The sequence below is a fragment of the Uloborus diversus genome, chromosome 6 (assembly GCF_026930045.1).
Source record: "Uloborus diversus isolate 005 chromosome 6, Udiv.v.3.1, whole genome shotgun sequence".
In the NCBI taxonomy this organism is placed as follows: Eukaryota; Metazoa; Arthropoda; class Arachnida; order Araneae; family Uloboridae; genus Uloborus; species Uloborus diversus.
Window position 1 is genome coordinate 103,225,545 of NC_072736.1, and position 14,010 is coordinate 103,239,554.

A 14,010-nucleotide genomic window follows, 5' to 3' on the forward strand; every position below is an offset into this window, starting at 1 on the left:
TAGGGTAATAAGTCGGATTTTCGTATGGTTTGACCTCGATCCCCTGAACTAATGCTAGGTAGTGTTTCGCTTTTGCAGGGCGTGGTTGAAACTAACCTATACCGTGGAAGTTGTCCGAAAAACACTATTCGGACTTCGAATCAGTACACTCGTAACACATATCGCACAAATACATTTATTCACAGGACACAGCACATAACAAGAAAATTTTTACACAAGACATAATTTCATGACAACTTTGCCTAATTAATGCTCAAAACTCGAAAATAAAACTCAATAACTCACTTTGTCACTTACCAGAAACATAGCCGGAGGTAATGGCATCAGTTGATCTGGTGAACTTAATATGTATGTCAACGGTCTCGAGTTGATGACTGCTTCACAATCGCATAATATTGTTGAAAGCTCCTCGTAGTTAACAGAAGATTTACCTAGCATTCTTCTTAAAAGGTCTTTCAGCATCCCAACCATGCGCTCCCACCAACCACCCCACCAGGCAGCGGTTGGTGGAACGAACTTCCAAGAAATCTGTCTTGTGGTGGAATAAGAGCTTATTTTATTCCAGTCGAGCGTCCATAGCACATTGTTCGTTCCAACAAAACTCAGGCCGTTGTCGGTGTAGAGAACAACAATTCTTCCTCTTCGAGCTACGAATCGTCTTAATGCTAAGATGAATGACTCTGTTGACATTGACTTAACTAGCTCAAAATGTACAGCTCGGTAGACCGCACATGTAAATAAAATGACCCAGGCCTTTTCTCCTGATCGCAAATACAAAGGCCCGGCATAATCAGTCCCGGAAACTTCAAAAACACCTGCATGGGTGACTCTGTCTCTTGATAATGGGGCGAATGGCACTTCCAGAGGTTTAACTGTATGACGTTTACATATAACACAGTTAGAAATCACTTGCGTAGCTAACTTCCTGACGCCTAATATCCAATATTTTTCTCTTAATCTCACTAATAAAGTAGACAGTCCTGCGTGGAAAGATTTTTTATGTTCTTCAGTCACCATTTTCAATACCGCTTTATGTTTTGAAGGTAACAGAATAGGACTCTTAAACTCTTCTGTTTCCTCACAATCAAACAATCTTGTTTGTAATCGCAGTAATCCATCCTTATCTTTGAATGTTTGCAGCTTCTTCAAACGATTATCTTCATGAAATTACTCTGACTGTATTTGCCTCATAAGTGAAATTTCAGCTCTGTTGTACTCATCAGTTCTCAACTCTCCTATTATCTTATTCTGACTGGAAATATTTTGATAAAATCTATAGTTCCATCCAATTGTTCTGATTGTCTTCATATAACTTGAAAATCGGTCACTTACAATGTTATCTGTGTATTGCACGTTGACCATAGATGATACCACGCCTCTCTGTCTTTCACGCAGAATTTCTTCTTCATCAACACAAAATTCGTCTTTTGGCCATTCTTCCGATGGGAAATAGAACCATTGCGGACCTTCCCATCATTTTGACGAAAGAAGTTGACGAGCAGAGCAACATCTACTCGGAAGATCTGCTGGATTTAGTGATCCTGGGACGAACCGCCATGCATTCAAAGGAGTCAAGGATCTAATTTCCTGCACTCGGTTTTGTACAAACATTCCCCACGGCCCTTCTCTTCTCAACCATGAAAGAACTGTAGTAGAATCAGTCCAAAACACAATTTTCTCTTTTTTGAATTCTTTCAGAACTTCTACAGAAAGACGTGCTAAAATTGTGGCTCCAAGAAGCTCTAATTTTGCTATAGTCGTTTCTTTCTTTCCACAAGGTGCAATCCGAGATTTGGCTCTTAGCAGATAAACAGCTACTAAATAATTCAAACAAATTTTTATAAAAACAACAGCTGAATAGGCAGACTTACTAGCGTCACAGAAAAAATGTAAACTATCAATTATGTATTCGCATTGCAACCATCTAGTTATCTTCAATTCTTTCAAAGTCTTCAAATTTTTCAACAATTTTAAGAATTCTTCTTTAGTATTTGTATCTACTTCTTGATCCCATGTTAATTTGCATTCCCATAACCTCTGCAGCAAAAGTTTTGGCAGTAAAGTAACCGGACAGGCTATGCCTAAAGGATCAAATGTTTTATGTGCAGCAGACAAAATTAACCTCTTGGAAATTTTCATCGAAGGGTTATCAGTATCATGTGATAACTTTAAACTGAGGGTATCATTACCACGGTCCCACACTATTCCTAGCACATTCGTGGGTTCTGAAACTTGACAGGGGGAATCCGAGTACTCCCACCCTCGTAATTCAAATTTTCTCTCCGTTAATATTTCTGTAGCGGCTTGCATAAATTTATGCAACTGAGCTTCATCCTTTACGCTAACAAGACAATTGTCCACATAAAAACTGTTAGCAAGTTCTTCTACAGTTTCAACGGGATATTTCGAGGACTCAGCTCGTGCCTCTTCTAGTGCTGATTCTAAATGATACTGAACCACAGATCCGAGTAAAAAAGAGCTACACGAAGCACCGAATACTACACGACAGTGCCTGAAATACTTTAGCTCAGACTTATCGTTGTACCAGAGGAATCTCAGATAATTTTTGTCCCTTTTAGATACACGGATTTGCAGAAACGCTTTACATATATCTGCAGTAACCCCTATTTTAAACATACGAAAGCGTGTTAATATTGATGGAATGAATTCAATAAGGTTCATACCCTTTTCAAGGCAGTCATTTAGACTTGGTGAAGATCTCGACTTAGCGGAAGCATCGAATACTGGCCTAATGCGAGTCGTACTATTTTCTTTGACAACAGGCCGATGTGGTAAATAATGCGATGGTTCTTGAATTTCATTATTAGGAACCTCTTCAATTATTCCCTCCTTTTCCCATTTTTTGAAAACCAGGTCATAATCCTTTTACAGATTTTTCGCTTTTAAGTTCTTTACTGTGTTGTTCAGTCTCTTCAAAGCCAATTCAAAATTTTCAGGCAGAGGGGGATGTTCACTCAACCAAGGCAAATCAACGACAAACCTTCCTTCATCGTCTATTCTAACAGTTCTCAAAAAATGTTCTTTAGCTGCTGCATGCAATTCATCTTGCGTTTTCTTCTCAGATGGATCCAGTATACCAATCGTTTCCAGTGACCACAAGTTTGATATACAAGTATCATTACAAATCATACTCGTTACAAGTAATGCAGTGCTTTCTCGTGATTCTAAACTAGATTTCTTCCCCATTAGTGTCCACCCTAATTTAGTTTCAATTGCGGCAAGGCCACTAGAAAGTAATTTATAACCACTTGTCATCAGTTTTCCCGCAACATCTGCTCCTATCAAAATTTCAATAGGGGCTTTACTATCATCCTCAATATGAATATTTAAGTCAGAGAGTTCTTTTATACAGAGTTCATTTGTAGGTGGCTTTGTTTCACATATGAGTGATTGACTCCAAACGTCAAAATTGCAGTTATAATTACCGTTAGCACTAGTTAAATACAATTTAAAAATTTCATGTTTACACACATCAGAATTTTTTCACCCGAAAAGTGCATATTTGAGACACTCTGAACCCAGGGCTTCGTACTTCATCTCCTTTGCCGTATCCTTTAGAATGTATGACCTCTGGGATGCAGAATCAAAAATTGCTCTCGCTTTACGGCTCTTTCCGTTTCCTCTTATGATTACTATTAGGGTTTGCAACACACTTTTGGTGACATTGAAATGTTTGCGAGAGCTGAATCTTGCTTTGGTGTTTCTTCTAATGCAACAACTCTTTCAGAAGACGAAGGTAAATGTGGTTGGCCACTTCTGCACAGCAAAATATGATGTCTTCTTCCACAATTAGCACATCCAGCTTTCACATTGCATTGACGTACTTGATGTCCGGTTCTGAGACATAGAAAACAGCAGTGTGATTTTACAACTAGTAATTCTCTCTCTTAAGGCGGTATTTTCCTTGCTTTTATGCAGTCATTCGAATCATGGTGATTGCCGCAAAAAAGACACAGTTTCTGTTCCCGCGATGCAGTAAAAAGATCAGCTGCTGTTGCTACTTGAGCTCTATTCCCAAACTTTAATTTGTTACCATTTTTGTTTTCAATATGTAACTTATTGTCCTCTCGAGAAGTAGATTTCACTTTAGGACAATCGAATGACTGAAAAGCCAAAATTATTCTTTCTTCAGCCTCTACCTCATCTTGTAGGAAATCCAAGATTGATCTCAAGTCGTTCTTTTCTTCAAACTGTGAACTCAATTCATTTTCTGTGGCTACATCTCGCGTTCTCCGGTTTGTTGCTTGGCATCGTTCCCAAGCTCTCAAAGTTTCTTGTGGAAGTGATGATTCAATCAGAGGAAATAACATACAAGCATATTTGTCTCTAGTTACTCCTAGAGACTCTAATGCCCTCAATTTAGTCTCTAATAAGTCGTATAACACTGGAAGAGATTTGGTTTGAGCACTTTCTCTCTGAAGAATTAATGCTAATATATCTCTTACATAGGTCTGTATCAGCAATTCTTATTTTCCAAATCTACTCTTTAACTGATTTAATGCTTTTTCATAGCTATCTCCTCCAGGCGGGAAACTTTTGATTAAATCCTCAGCCATGCTACCTTTAACCATACTTTGTGACAAATAAGAAAACTTGTCATGTAGGTCCAAGTTGGGGTCTTTATCGATCTTTTGAAACTGTCCCCAAAATCCGAGCCAGTTTCTTATATCTCCATTGAATGACGGGAGCCGTATCTTAGGATACCGTAACAGAGTGTTTTTCTGTGAAGTATTTGCACTTGAAACCGAAGCAGAATCTTCTTTTTCACATGATGAAAGTTTTTTGAGTTTTTGTCCTAAAACGCGCCAACTATCAATATAAATCTCAGATTGATCGAACTCAGCATCACATTCTGTTTCTGAAATATTTTCATCGCAAAGATGATTTCTAACCTTGTATTCAGTCTCAATCATTAAAAGTGCCTTTTCTTCAATTACTTTAAGTTTAAGTAATTTATCTCCATCACTTAACCAAGCTTCTTTTGCATCAAATTCATTGCAAGCTTTCGTAAATAATCTCCTGTACTGTGTCCTGTTTTTCTTAAGTTCATCCATTTTTTTTTTCTAGCAGCACGAAAATTAAATCTATTTTATTCAAACAGACGAAAGTGTCCTGTCGCGGAAGCCAGATGTCCGAAAAACTCTACTCGGACTTCGAATCAGTACACTCGTAACACATATCGCACAAATACATTTATTCACAGGACACAGCACATAACAAGAAAAGGAACTACTTTGATATACCCCCCCTCCCAAATCGGAAATTTGGCGACTTTTTTTGTTTTTGTTGACACAAAACTTTGTTGCCACAAAAATTGTTGACACAAAATTTTAAAAAAAACTCAAAAAATGGTACAAAATACATGAAAATACTAAATTTGGCAACATTAAAAACCTAAAAGCTGAAAAAACCTAAATTGGCAAACCAAAATAAGGAACAGCAACCCTAAAAAGTCCGTAGGAATGCCAGATTTGGCGCGTAATTTTTGGGGGTGTATATCAAAGTTATACCCAAAAAAATATTTACACAAGACATAATTTCATGACAACTTTGCCTAACTAATGCTCAAAACTCGAAAATAAAACTCAATAACTCACTATTTCATTTTATAAAATCTCTTAAGTGTTTCTCGCTTCTCAATACTCAAAATACGTCATCCAAACTAACATTTTTCAACTCTAATCACCAAAACTCTTATCGCACGCACATTCTAAAGATATTTTGTTGCCAGCTCTCAGAAAACAAAAACTAAATAAAAACAATTTCAATTACGCATTTCACTAGTAAAATACAATAAAAATACAATAGCAAAATCAAGAAGGGGTCATTTTTTTCCTTGATCCTTAATCCCAAATTTCACTCTAAGTCCATATTATTTTGAGGAGATATGAATTAATAAAATAATAATTTAAAAAACTGAAAAAAACACGCTTTCGTAGCAAAATTAACTAACAAGTGAAAAATGATAGTAGTTGACCAATTCACTTAATTTTAATGTAATACAAAAAACCGTGGGTTGCTGTGTATTTACATTTTTGCACGAACAACAAATGGAAGAAATTCAAGTCAACTGATAAGAAGCACCCCACGTTTTTTTGTATTACATTAAAAATTAAATGATTGCTCAACTACTATCATCCAAAGATTATTTTTCTCTTTTTTTTTTAAGTTTTTTAAACTTTTTTTTTGGTATAAATTGTTTTACGAAAAAATATTCATTCTAACATTGTTCAAAATCTTTTATATTCATGAAATTGCTCAAAAAAAAAAAGCGACTATAGGTCTCGGGTGGCATTTGAAACGTGGTCTCTCGAACTCCAAAAAGAGCAACTGTACCCCTTAAAGTGTAATAGCCGAGCTGTAAAAACATTCAACTTCGCTGATAAATTGCCTGTGGAGTAATTGTCTAATCCAGCTATTCCATCTCAGTCATCGATGTATGTGTGCGGAAATCATATCTACATTACTTCGAAAATTTGAGATGCATTTGAAGAAAAGTTTTGTTCAACAATAGTCTGATCAGCAATGAATTTCCAATTGAAGGCTCACCTAAATTTTGGCATGAAATTAGTTAAAAACAATTATATTTCATGTTCTAATTACCTTAGAAACATTGGAACAAAATTTGTCTGATGCAGAAAAATTAATGGTTTTTGTAGATATTTTTTAATAATTTTTGCGAGCATTTTTTAATGTATTTTTTTTTAATTTTCCTTTTTCACATTGTTGGGTTTATGCCAAAATAGTGATTAAAATTGGAGGAAACTAGCAATTTAAAAACTGAATTAATTAATTTGATTATAGAATATTGCATTGTCATCGGGTCTGAAGTGGCGTGCCAAATTTCAAAAGAATCCGATCGCAGGAAATGGGCAAAATTTGAGCTGCAAGATTCCGTTACAAGATACATACATACATACAGGTAAAGCTAAAAAAAGCTTGTTAAAAAGACCTGAACATGAACGGTTGCTAAACAACGATGCCTGTACTTGTTGTAAAACCTTCATAGAATTTGAAATGCAGCTAAAACAGGATTCTTTTTGGGACTTTATTTAGTTAAAAATCAGTTTTGTAAACATTAATGAATACATACTATTTTCGTAAAATGACTTATAACAGCAACACAATCTTTGCAAAATGAAAAAAAAGAATGACAAAAGAAAATCTTGATCAACGTAAAAACGCTCTTAGCGTCTGGTTTATGGATAGTAAAAAATCGAAAAATGATGCTGCAGGAGAAAAAAAATAAATTCATATTTTTTACATTATATTCGGAAGTTAACCTATTTTATGCAAATCACATGACCGTCAACAATCGTAGCACTCAAAAGAAAAGTCGAGGCAAGCATTTTTCCTCGAAATACCATCCTTTCAAGCGGCGCTGATACAAAAACATCGATATTTTCTGAGACGATATCTTTTGAGGATAAAATGTGGTAAAGCAGAGTTCCTGGTAGGAACGTTACCCCCCGGGGAAATCAGAAACCCGATGGTTTTCAATACATTCTGTAAGTGCATTATAGTAAATTTTCTTTCAATTCATAGACTTGGAAATTGAAGCTATTGCATTCAACCATTTCCTGCCATGAAAATGAAGGAAATATTTAACTCCCCGAAGCAAAATCATTTTCGGAAGAGTAATTTCTTTAAATGAGCTTAAATTTTGGGATAGCTATAAATTGCAGTAATGGAATGGTATTGCTCTTTCCATGGTCTGAAAAAATAAAATATATGAAAGTGGTTTTCTTTAAAAACACATCTTTGAAGCAGTTTTATATTCACTAAATCAATCAAATTTTGAAACCGAGGGAAATGGAAGTGACTTCATGCAATGTAAAGATACATTTATGTTGCTTTGAGAAATATTGCTGTAATTTCGTAAAATTGGAGCACTACAAATTATTTAAAAAACACCAAACATAATTGAAATGCGTTTTAAAGGGATTTTATTTGTCAATATCAGAAGAAAAATCAGTCTGATTTTAAGTAAAGACTCTATTCAAAAACCAGCTATTTTAGTCTAGTTTCAAGTAAAAGTTTTTTTTGTTTTGTTTTGTTTTGTTTTAAGTTTTTTTAAAAAATGAAAAACAAAATCATGATTAGTTTAAAAGAGGTTAACAATGATAAAACATAAATTAACTTATAAAGGTCTATAATTTCATATATTCCCTTACTTTTTTGACATCGCGACGGACCTGCACATATGCGTCTAGGGCAAATTTTTTAAAATCGTTCACAGCTCTTTTTTTTATTAATTTTTATTTTATTTATTTATTTACTTATTTATTTATTTATTTTTTTGTACATTAGCTCACTCAAATGTAGTTGTTACTGAAAATTGTGTGAATTTCATTGTTTGCATAGAACATCAAAAAACTTTTTTTGTGTGTGTAACGCGGGGGTGACATCATAAATTAGCGCCCCGGGTGTCACCCATGCTAGGTACGCCACTAGTTAAAAGAATTTTACAAAATTTACAAGTTTTAAACATTCCTTACCTTATTAGAGAGTTACCTGAATTGTTATTACTTAACTTTCAAGTATAATCAGAGCAAGGAACGTTTTCTGAAACATAAGGAATCTGAGAATGTTTCATCAGATTCCATCTGCTAATCTTAATAAATAAAGATATTTTCGTAACACTTTAAAAACCGAGAAACAGATTATACGTGATACCGTGACATTCGTGCTACTCAAACTTATTTTCCACTGCTAATGAAAATTCACGCAAGAGCAATAAGGTCCTGGAAATTCAGATTGAAAGTATTTTCCAAGAACTGTACAACTTGTTTTGAATAGCAAGTTTTCGCGTGATAGTTAATAAAGGTTTATTATGCTTGTTGCAGTTAGAATTATTTCAAATACATTGTAAAGAGTTGATATAATAAATAACTTCTTTAAGTTTTAAAATTGCTACTAACTGTTTTAAGTTTTAAGATTGCTACTTTTGAGTGAAAACAATGACGAAAAAATGCAAGGTGTCCGAAATATCTCTGACATATTTTAAAAATTCATAAAAAAGCAACAAATTGTCGTATACATATGCGGTTTTAGCCATAATACTGCATAAATGTAAGACATTTTTCGGCATCGTTAAAAAAAATCATGAGTAATTTACATTGACGGCTGTATCGTTACAGTAAGAAAAACAAACGTTAAGCGAGGTGTTTAATCATTTCACCAAACATATAGCCTGTGCCGTACCTAGTATAGGTGACACCTGGGGCCAAAATTTGTGGTGTCGCCCCCATTCCCGCTCACCCACAAACGCAAAATAAAAGTTTTAATGTTTTGTGAAAACATGAAATTCATACAATTTTCAGAAACAACTAAATTTTTGTAAAAACAAAATTTTAAATAAGTTAACATACAAAATATAAATAAAAACTATGAACGCTTTTTATAAAACTTGCCATAGACGCATATGTGCAGAGCCGTTGCAAGGTCTAAAATGTATGTAAAGTTGAGTGAGTGAGTTGAGTAATGAAAAGAGTGCAATCGAAAGCCCCTTAATTATTTCAAAAGTTTTTCAAATACAGGGAGAAAAATTGGGCTTCAGATTTATGGTTCAAGAGGAAGTCACTACTAGGTCTAAGTTTTTTAGAATATGAACTTATAATATTCACTCCATGATGTAGGGTGGGAGTTAGGGGGATCTTTTTTTGACGCCAACCGGTTTCCGCGCGCGGGCACTCCTCCAGCTCCTCGTTCACATTTATTTCCACCAGAATTGATATTATTTACACCCGACCCTTTCGACTTTATGCAATCGTGTTTAGACGAAATTAGCATCCTGCTCCCAAAATCCAGCAAACAATATCTATCATCCATTATGCAATAACTAGCATCCAGCCCGCAATCTTTAGCATCCAGCATACAATATCTAGCATCCAGCATACAACATCTGGCATCAAGCTTACAAAATCCATCATACAGCTCTCAATATCTAGCATGCAGTACATAACATCATGTATCCAACGCACAAATACCAACATTCAGCACATAATTTCCAGCATCCAGCACACAATATCTAGCATCCAGTACACAATATCCAGCACACAATATCTAGCAACCGGCACACAACATCTAGTATCAAGCATGCAAAATCCATCATACAACACACAATATCAAGCATCCAGTACATAACATCAATTATCCAACGCACAAAAACCAAGATTTAGCACATAATTTCTAGCATCCAGCGCGCAACATCCTGCATCCAGCACCAAAAATCCAGCGTCCAGACCCTGTCATTAATTTGAACTTTTACATCTTACATTCATATTATGACTTTCGCAGTTGTGATTACGATAAGAGCCATTTGTAGAAACAAGAAACGCAACCACTAAGATAAAAAAAGAATCTTTATGGGGCTGCGGCAGCAGTTCCAATGATTAGCGAATGTCAGTGAGCAAATAGAGGAGTCTGCTAGTTGCAAAGAAAATTGAACAGATTATGCAGCATGAAACGCATTATTCGGGCGGTGTCTACACTTTAAAAGTAATCCATTTATTTGTAGAAGCAAGAAAATACAAGCAATTCAATTTTCTGCAGTAGATGAGACAAAATTACAGTTCAGAAATGCATAAATACAGGGTCCAGCGTAGAAAACTTCTCGCATTTGGAGAAGTTCATGTGTTGTGGTCGGTACAGGAAATGACATCGACACATAGCAGTATAGATGCTATTTGTAGTAGCATCAATGGCATGGCGCAGTAAGCATCGTCCCAAGACGTTTGCTGTATCAGATTATGCGGTCCGAAAAAGACGTTACACGAGTAGTTCGAAATGATACACTATGGCTATGGAAAACCTAACCTGGAAGCGTTACAAAGGCCATGCAGATCCTAAGAGAAAATTGACAGCGTTCTGTCTCGTAAAGTCGTTTGTTTGTTCGGGATTTCCCCGCCCACGTCGAAATTTTTTGAACTGGTAGAATTCAATCCCAAATTTTATCGCATTTATACATGAAATGTTGAAATAAGATGTCTTGGGTAAGAACGAATCTTTCTAATACAAAGTGGTTAGTTAGAAACTGTTTGTTCCTTCAAAATTATGAGGAGAGACATGTACTGATCTTAAAACCGAACTTACTTTTTTATTTTTCAATATGCATTTAAGTTTTCAGCTTACTTTTTGTTCTTGTTTTGCTTACAGCGTTTTCATCAGGGTGTTTTTTTTTTAATTGCTTTTTCTCTTCATCAGCCGTGACCAAAAAATTTTTTTTTATTTAAAATGAAGCAATTTATTTATTTATTTATTTCAATTTCTAAACCACTGACAATTATTTTTCCTAATTAATGAAAGCAAATTTCAACGCAGTTGTTTGCTTTTTTACGTATTGTTCTGTTTAACCTTCATTTCTTTTTTTCATTTTGGCTTTTCTTTTTCTGAGCAATTTCTAATAAACAAATATCTGACGTGTTTAAAAAAAAGTGTACTGTTAATGTTAAGAAATTAAAGCTTAAACAATGACAACACATGTGTTTCTCTAGCATATAAAACATGCTGATTTTGATTGCATCACATACAGTAATCAAGTTTATCTGAGGTACGTGAAGGTTTGTTTTTGCCCCACGACTATTGTAATGAGTTTCAAAATCAGCGTATGCACTGCAATTTTATCTGTCCTGCTGCAGGTAAAGTTTTTTTTTTTTTTTTCAACATTGCGTGAGCTTGACGGTGACATTGTCTCTATTATTTAGAAACCTTAATGTATTATTCTTTGCGAGAACTTTACTTAAAAGATTAAATTTTCTTCATGTTTCTGATAAAGCTAATAATGGAGTTATTCCACAGAATAACCAGGTATTTCGTTTAATAGCTAGACAAGTCAGTTTAAGTATATAATCGATCATAGAACTCGTGCTTTAGTATTTTAGCATCAAGTTTTTCTCAAAAATATCTCGTTTTGTCTATTATATAACCAATGACAGATAGTAAAAGTGAAAAAAAAATGATTCAAAATTTTTTACAGCTTAATTGTTTCCTAAAGTATCTAAAATCTCTTGAAGAATATGTTTTTTGTTCCAATTACGGATTATTGATTGATAAATAATAAGGAAAATCACATAATATAATTTATTACTACATAAAAAGTAGTCGAAAACTTTGTACTGCATAGTGAATAAAATATGACAACGTATATAAAGTACAAATTCAGAATGAAAAAAGGTTAAAAAACCAGCAAACAGCTGTTTCGGCACTCTAGAATACAAGTGCCATCATCAGTGCAATTAAAAAACGAAGACAGGTTCAACCCGACTAAAACACAGTCGAGGCGAACAATGGAATGAGAGACGAGTTGTAAAAGATATGAGAGCAGTACCGGAAACGATGACGTCAAGGTTACGTCAGAACTACAGAGGACACTTGCACTCAGGAGAAAACGTCACGGACAAAAAATATATCAAATAACAGACTTCCAAACATTAGGAAAAGGGGGAGTGCTAGACAAATCATTGACGATTAAATTAGCATTTTTCCATATGTAATATGACTCCCAAAAATCTAAATCATGAATGGACGAACACTCGTGAATAACTTTGGCGGAAGAAAAAATAAAATTATGACCGTAAGACCAACAATGTTGAGCAATAGAGGAGCGTTTGAGATCCTGTTTTTTGACGTAATTTTCGTGTTCTTTTATCCGGAAAGATAAGCCCATATAATATCCGAGATTTTATATGGGCAGACTCGACATTCCCTCAAATTCCGGATAAAGTTCTAGAGTGCCGAAACAGCTGTTTGCTGGTTTTTTAACCTTTTTTCATTCTGAATTTGTACTTTATATACGTTGTCATATTTTATTCAATAATTTATTATTGTTCACATTTTCTAACACAGGATAATGTTCGTGTTCTCCTAGAGTGCAATATAATTTAGTTTGATTTTTGCTCAATTTTTACACTTACGTGAGGAGCTAAAGGGTAACCCAAATTTAATCTTTGCACGATTCATAAAGTCGATAGTTGCTTTAATTGTTTACCAAAGCAACTATTAGTCTACCACAATCATATATTTTTTCATTGTTCTTTAAACATAGACAAAATTGACATGCAATATATAAAAATGATCTAAATTTCTTAGTATTTAAATATTCATTTAAAGCGATTACAACATGAAATATTGTGTATACCGCTAATAATACATACAATGCAAAAGTGTTTTTAGTTTTTTTTTCTTTTTTAAAATGTAATATTAAAAACCAAAAAAAAATAGCAATATGCTTTTTATTTTTTCAGCACATTATTTGAAACAGTTGTGTCCAACTTAAGGGCCATTCCACCGTAACGTGCGGGACAAAAATACGCTTAAATTTCATTAATGTTTCGTCATTTCTCTTAATATTTTATTGAAACAGCGATAAGAAATTTTTTTAATCTTTACATTTGATACAAAGATACTCCTGGCACAATTATAATTTTATTAAACATTTTTGCTATTTAAAATAAAATTGATTTACATTCGTTACGTGTGTGACATCCAAAGTCAACCTCTGGTAATTTGCTGATGAATAAGTTAATATTTTTGCTCTATTAGTACAGCAATAACGAAAAAAATTGTAGATTTTGATAGCTATGGTTCCAACGTAAAGGAAATATATCTCATTAGTTCAGAAATAATTATTTAAAACATTGAAACAAAGTATGTGTATGCCCATTCCATAGAAGATGGTCATTTTGTCCTGCTTGTGACGGTCCCTCTATTTCATTAAGAAAAATAATTTTTGAAGAAAGTTTTTGCTTAAGAAGTCCTACATGCGTTTGTGATTTCTTAAGCAACAAAATCTTGTTCATCACTCTTTTAAATTATTACTTTTTATGAAATATATGAAGCGTCACGTGTGGGACAAAATTGGTTTTTCGTGGAATGGCCCTTAACATTATTTTTAAAGTCGTCATATAGTTAAGCGTTTACAGAAATGTTTATATTTCATGTTTATCTTCTAAAAGGAAAATATCAAAGTATCTTCAAACTAAAAGTCAC

General features: G+C 34.2%; 1 protein-coding gene across 1 annotated transcript; it reads right to left on the minus strand.

Annotated features, from left to right (window-relative positions):
- Nucleotides 1-273: 273 nt before the first annotated feature.
- Nucleotides 274-1,017, minus strand: LOC129224899 (uncharacterized). The gene has a single exon (XM_054859444.1). The coding sequence runs from the start codon at nucleotides 1,015-1,017 to the stop codon at nucleotides 274-276; it is 744 nt and encodes a 247-aa protein (XP_054715419.1).
- Nucleotides 1,018-14,010: the final 12,993 nt, after the last annotated feature.

Excerpts from the sequence above, each read along its gene's own strand:
- LOC129224899 (XM_054859444.1), bottom strand. The coding sequence starts at position 1,017 with ATGGTGACTGAAGAACATAAAAAATCTTTCCACGCAGGACTGTCTACT.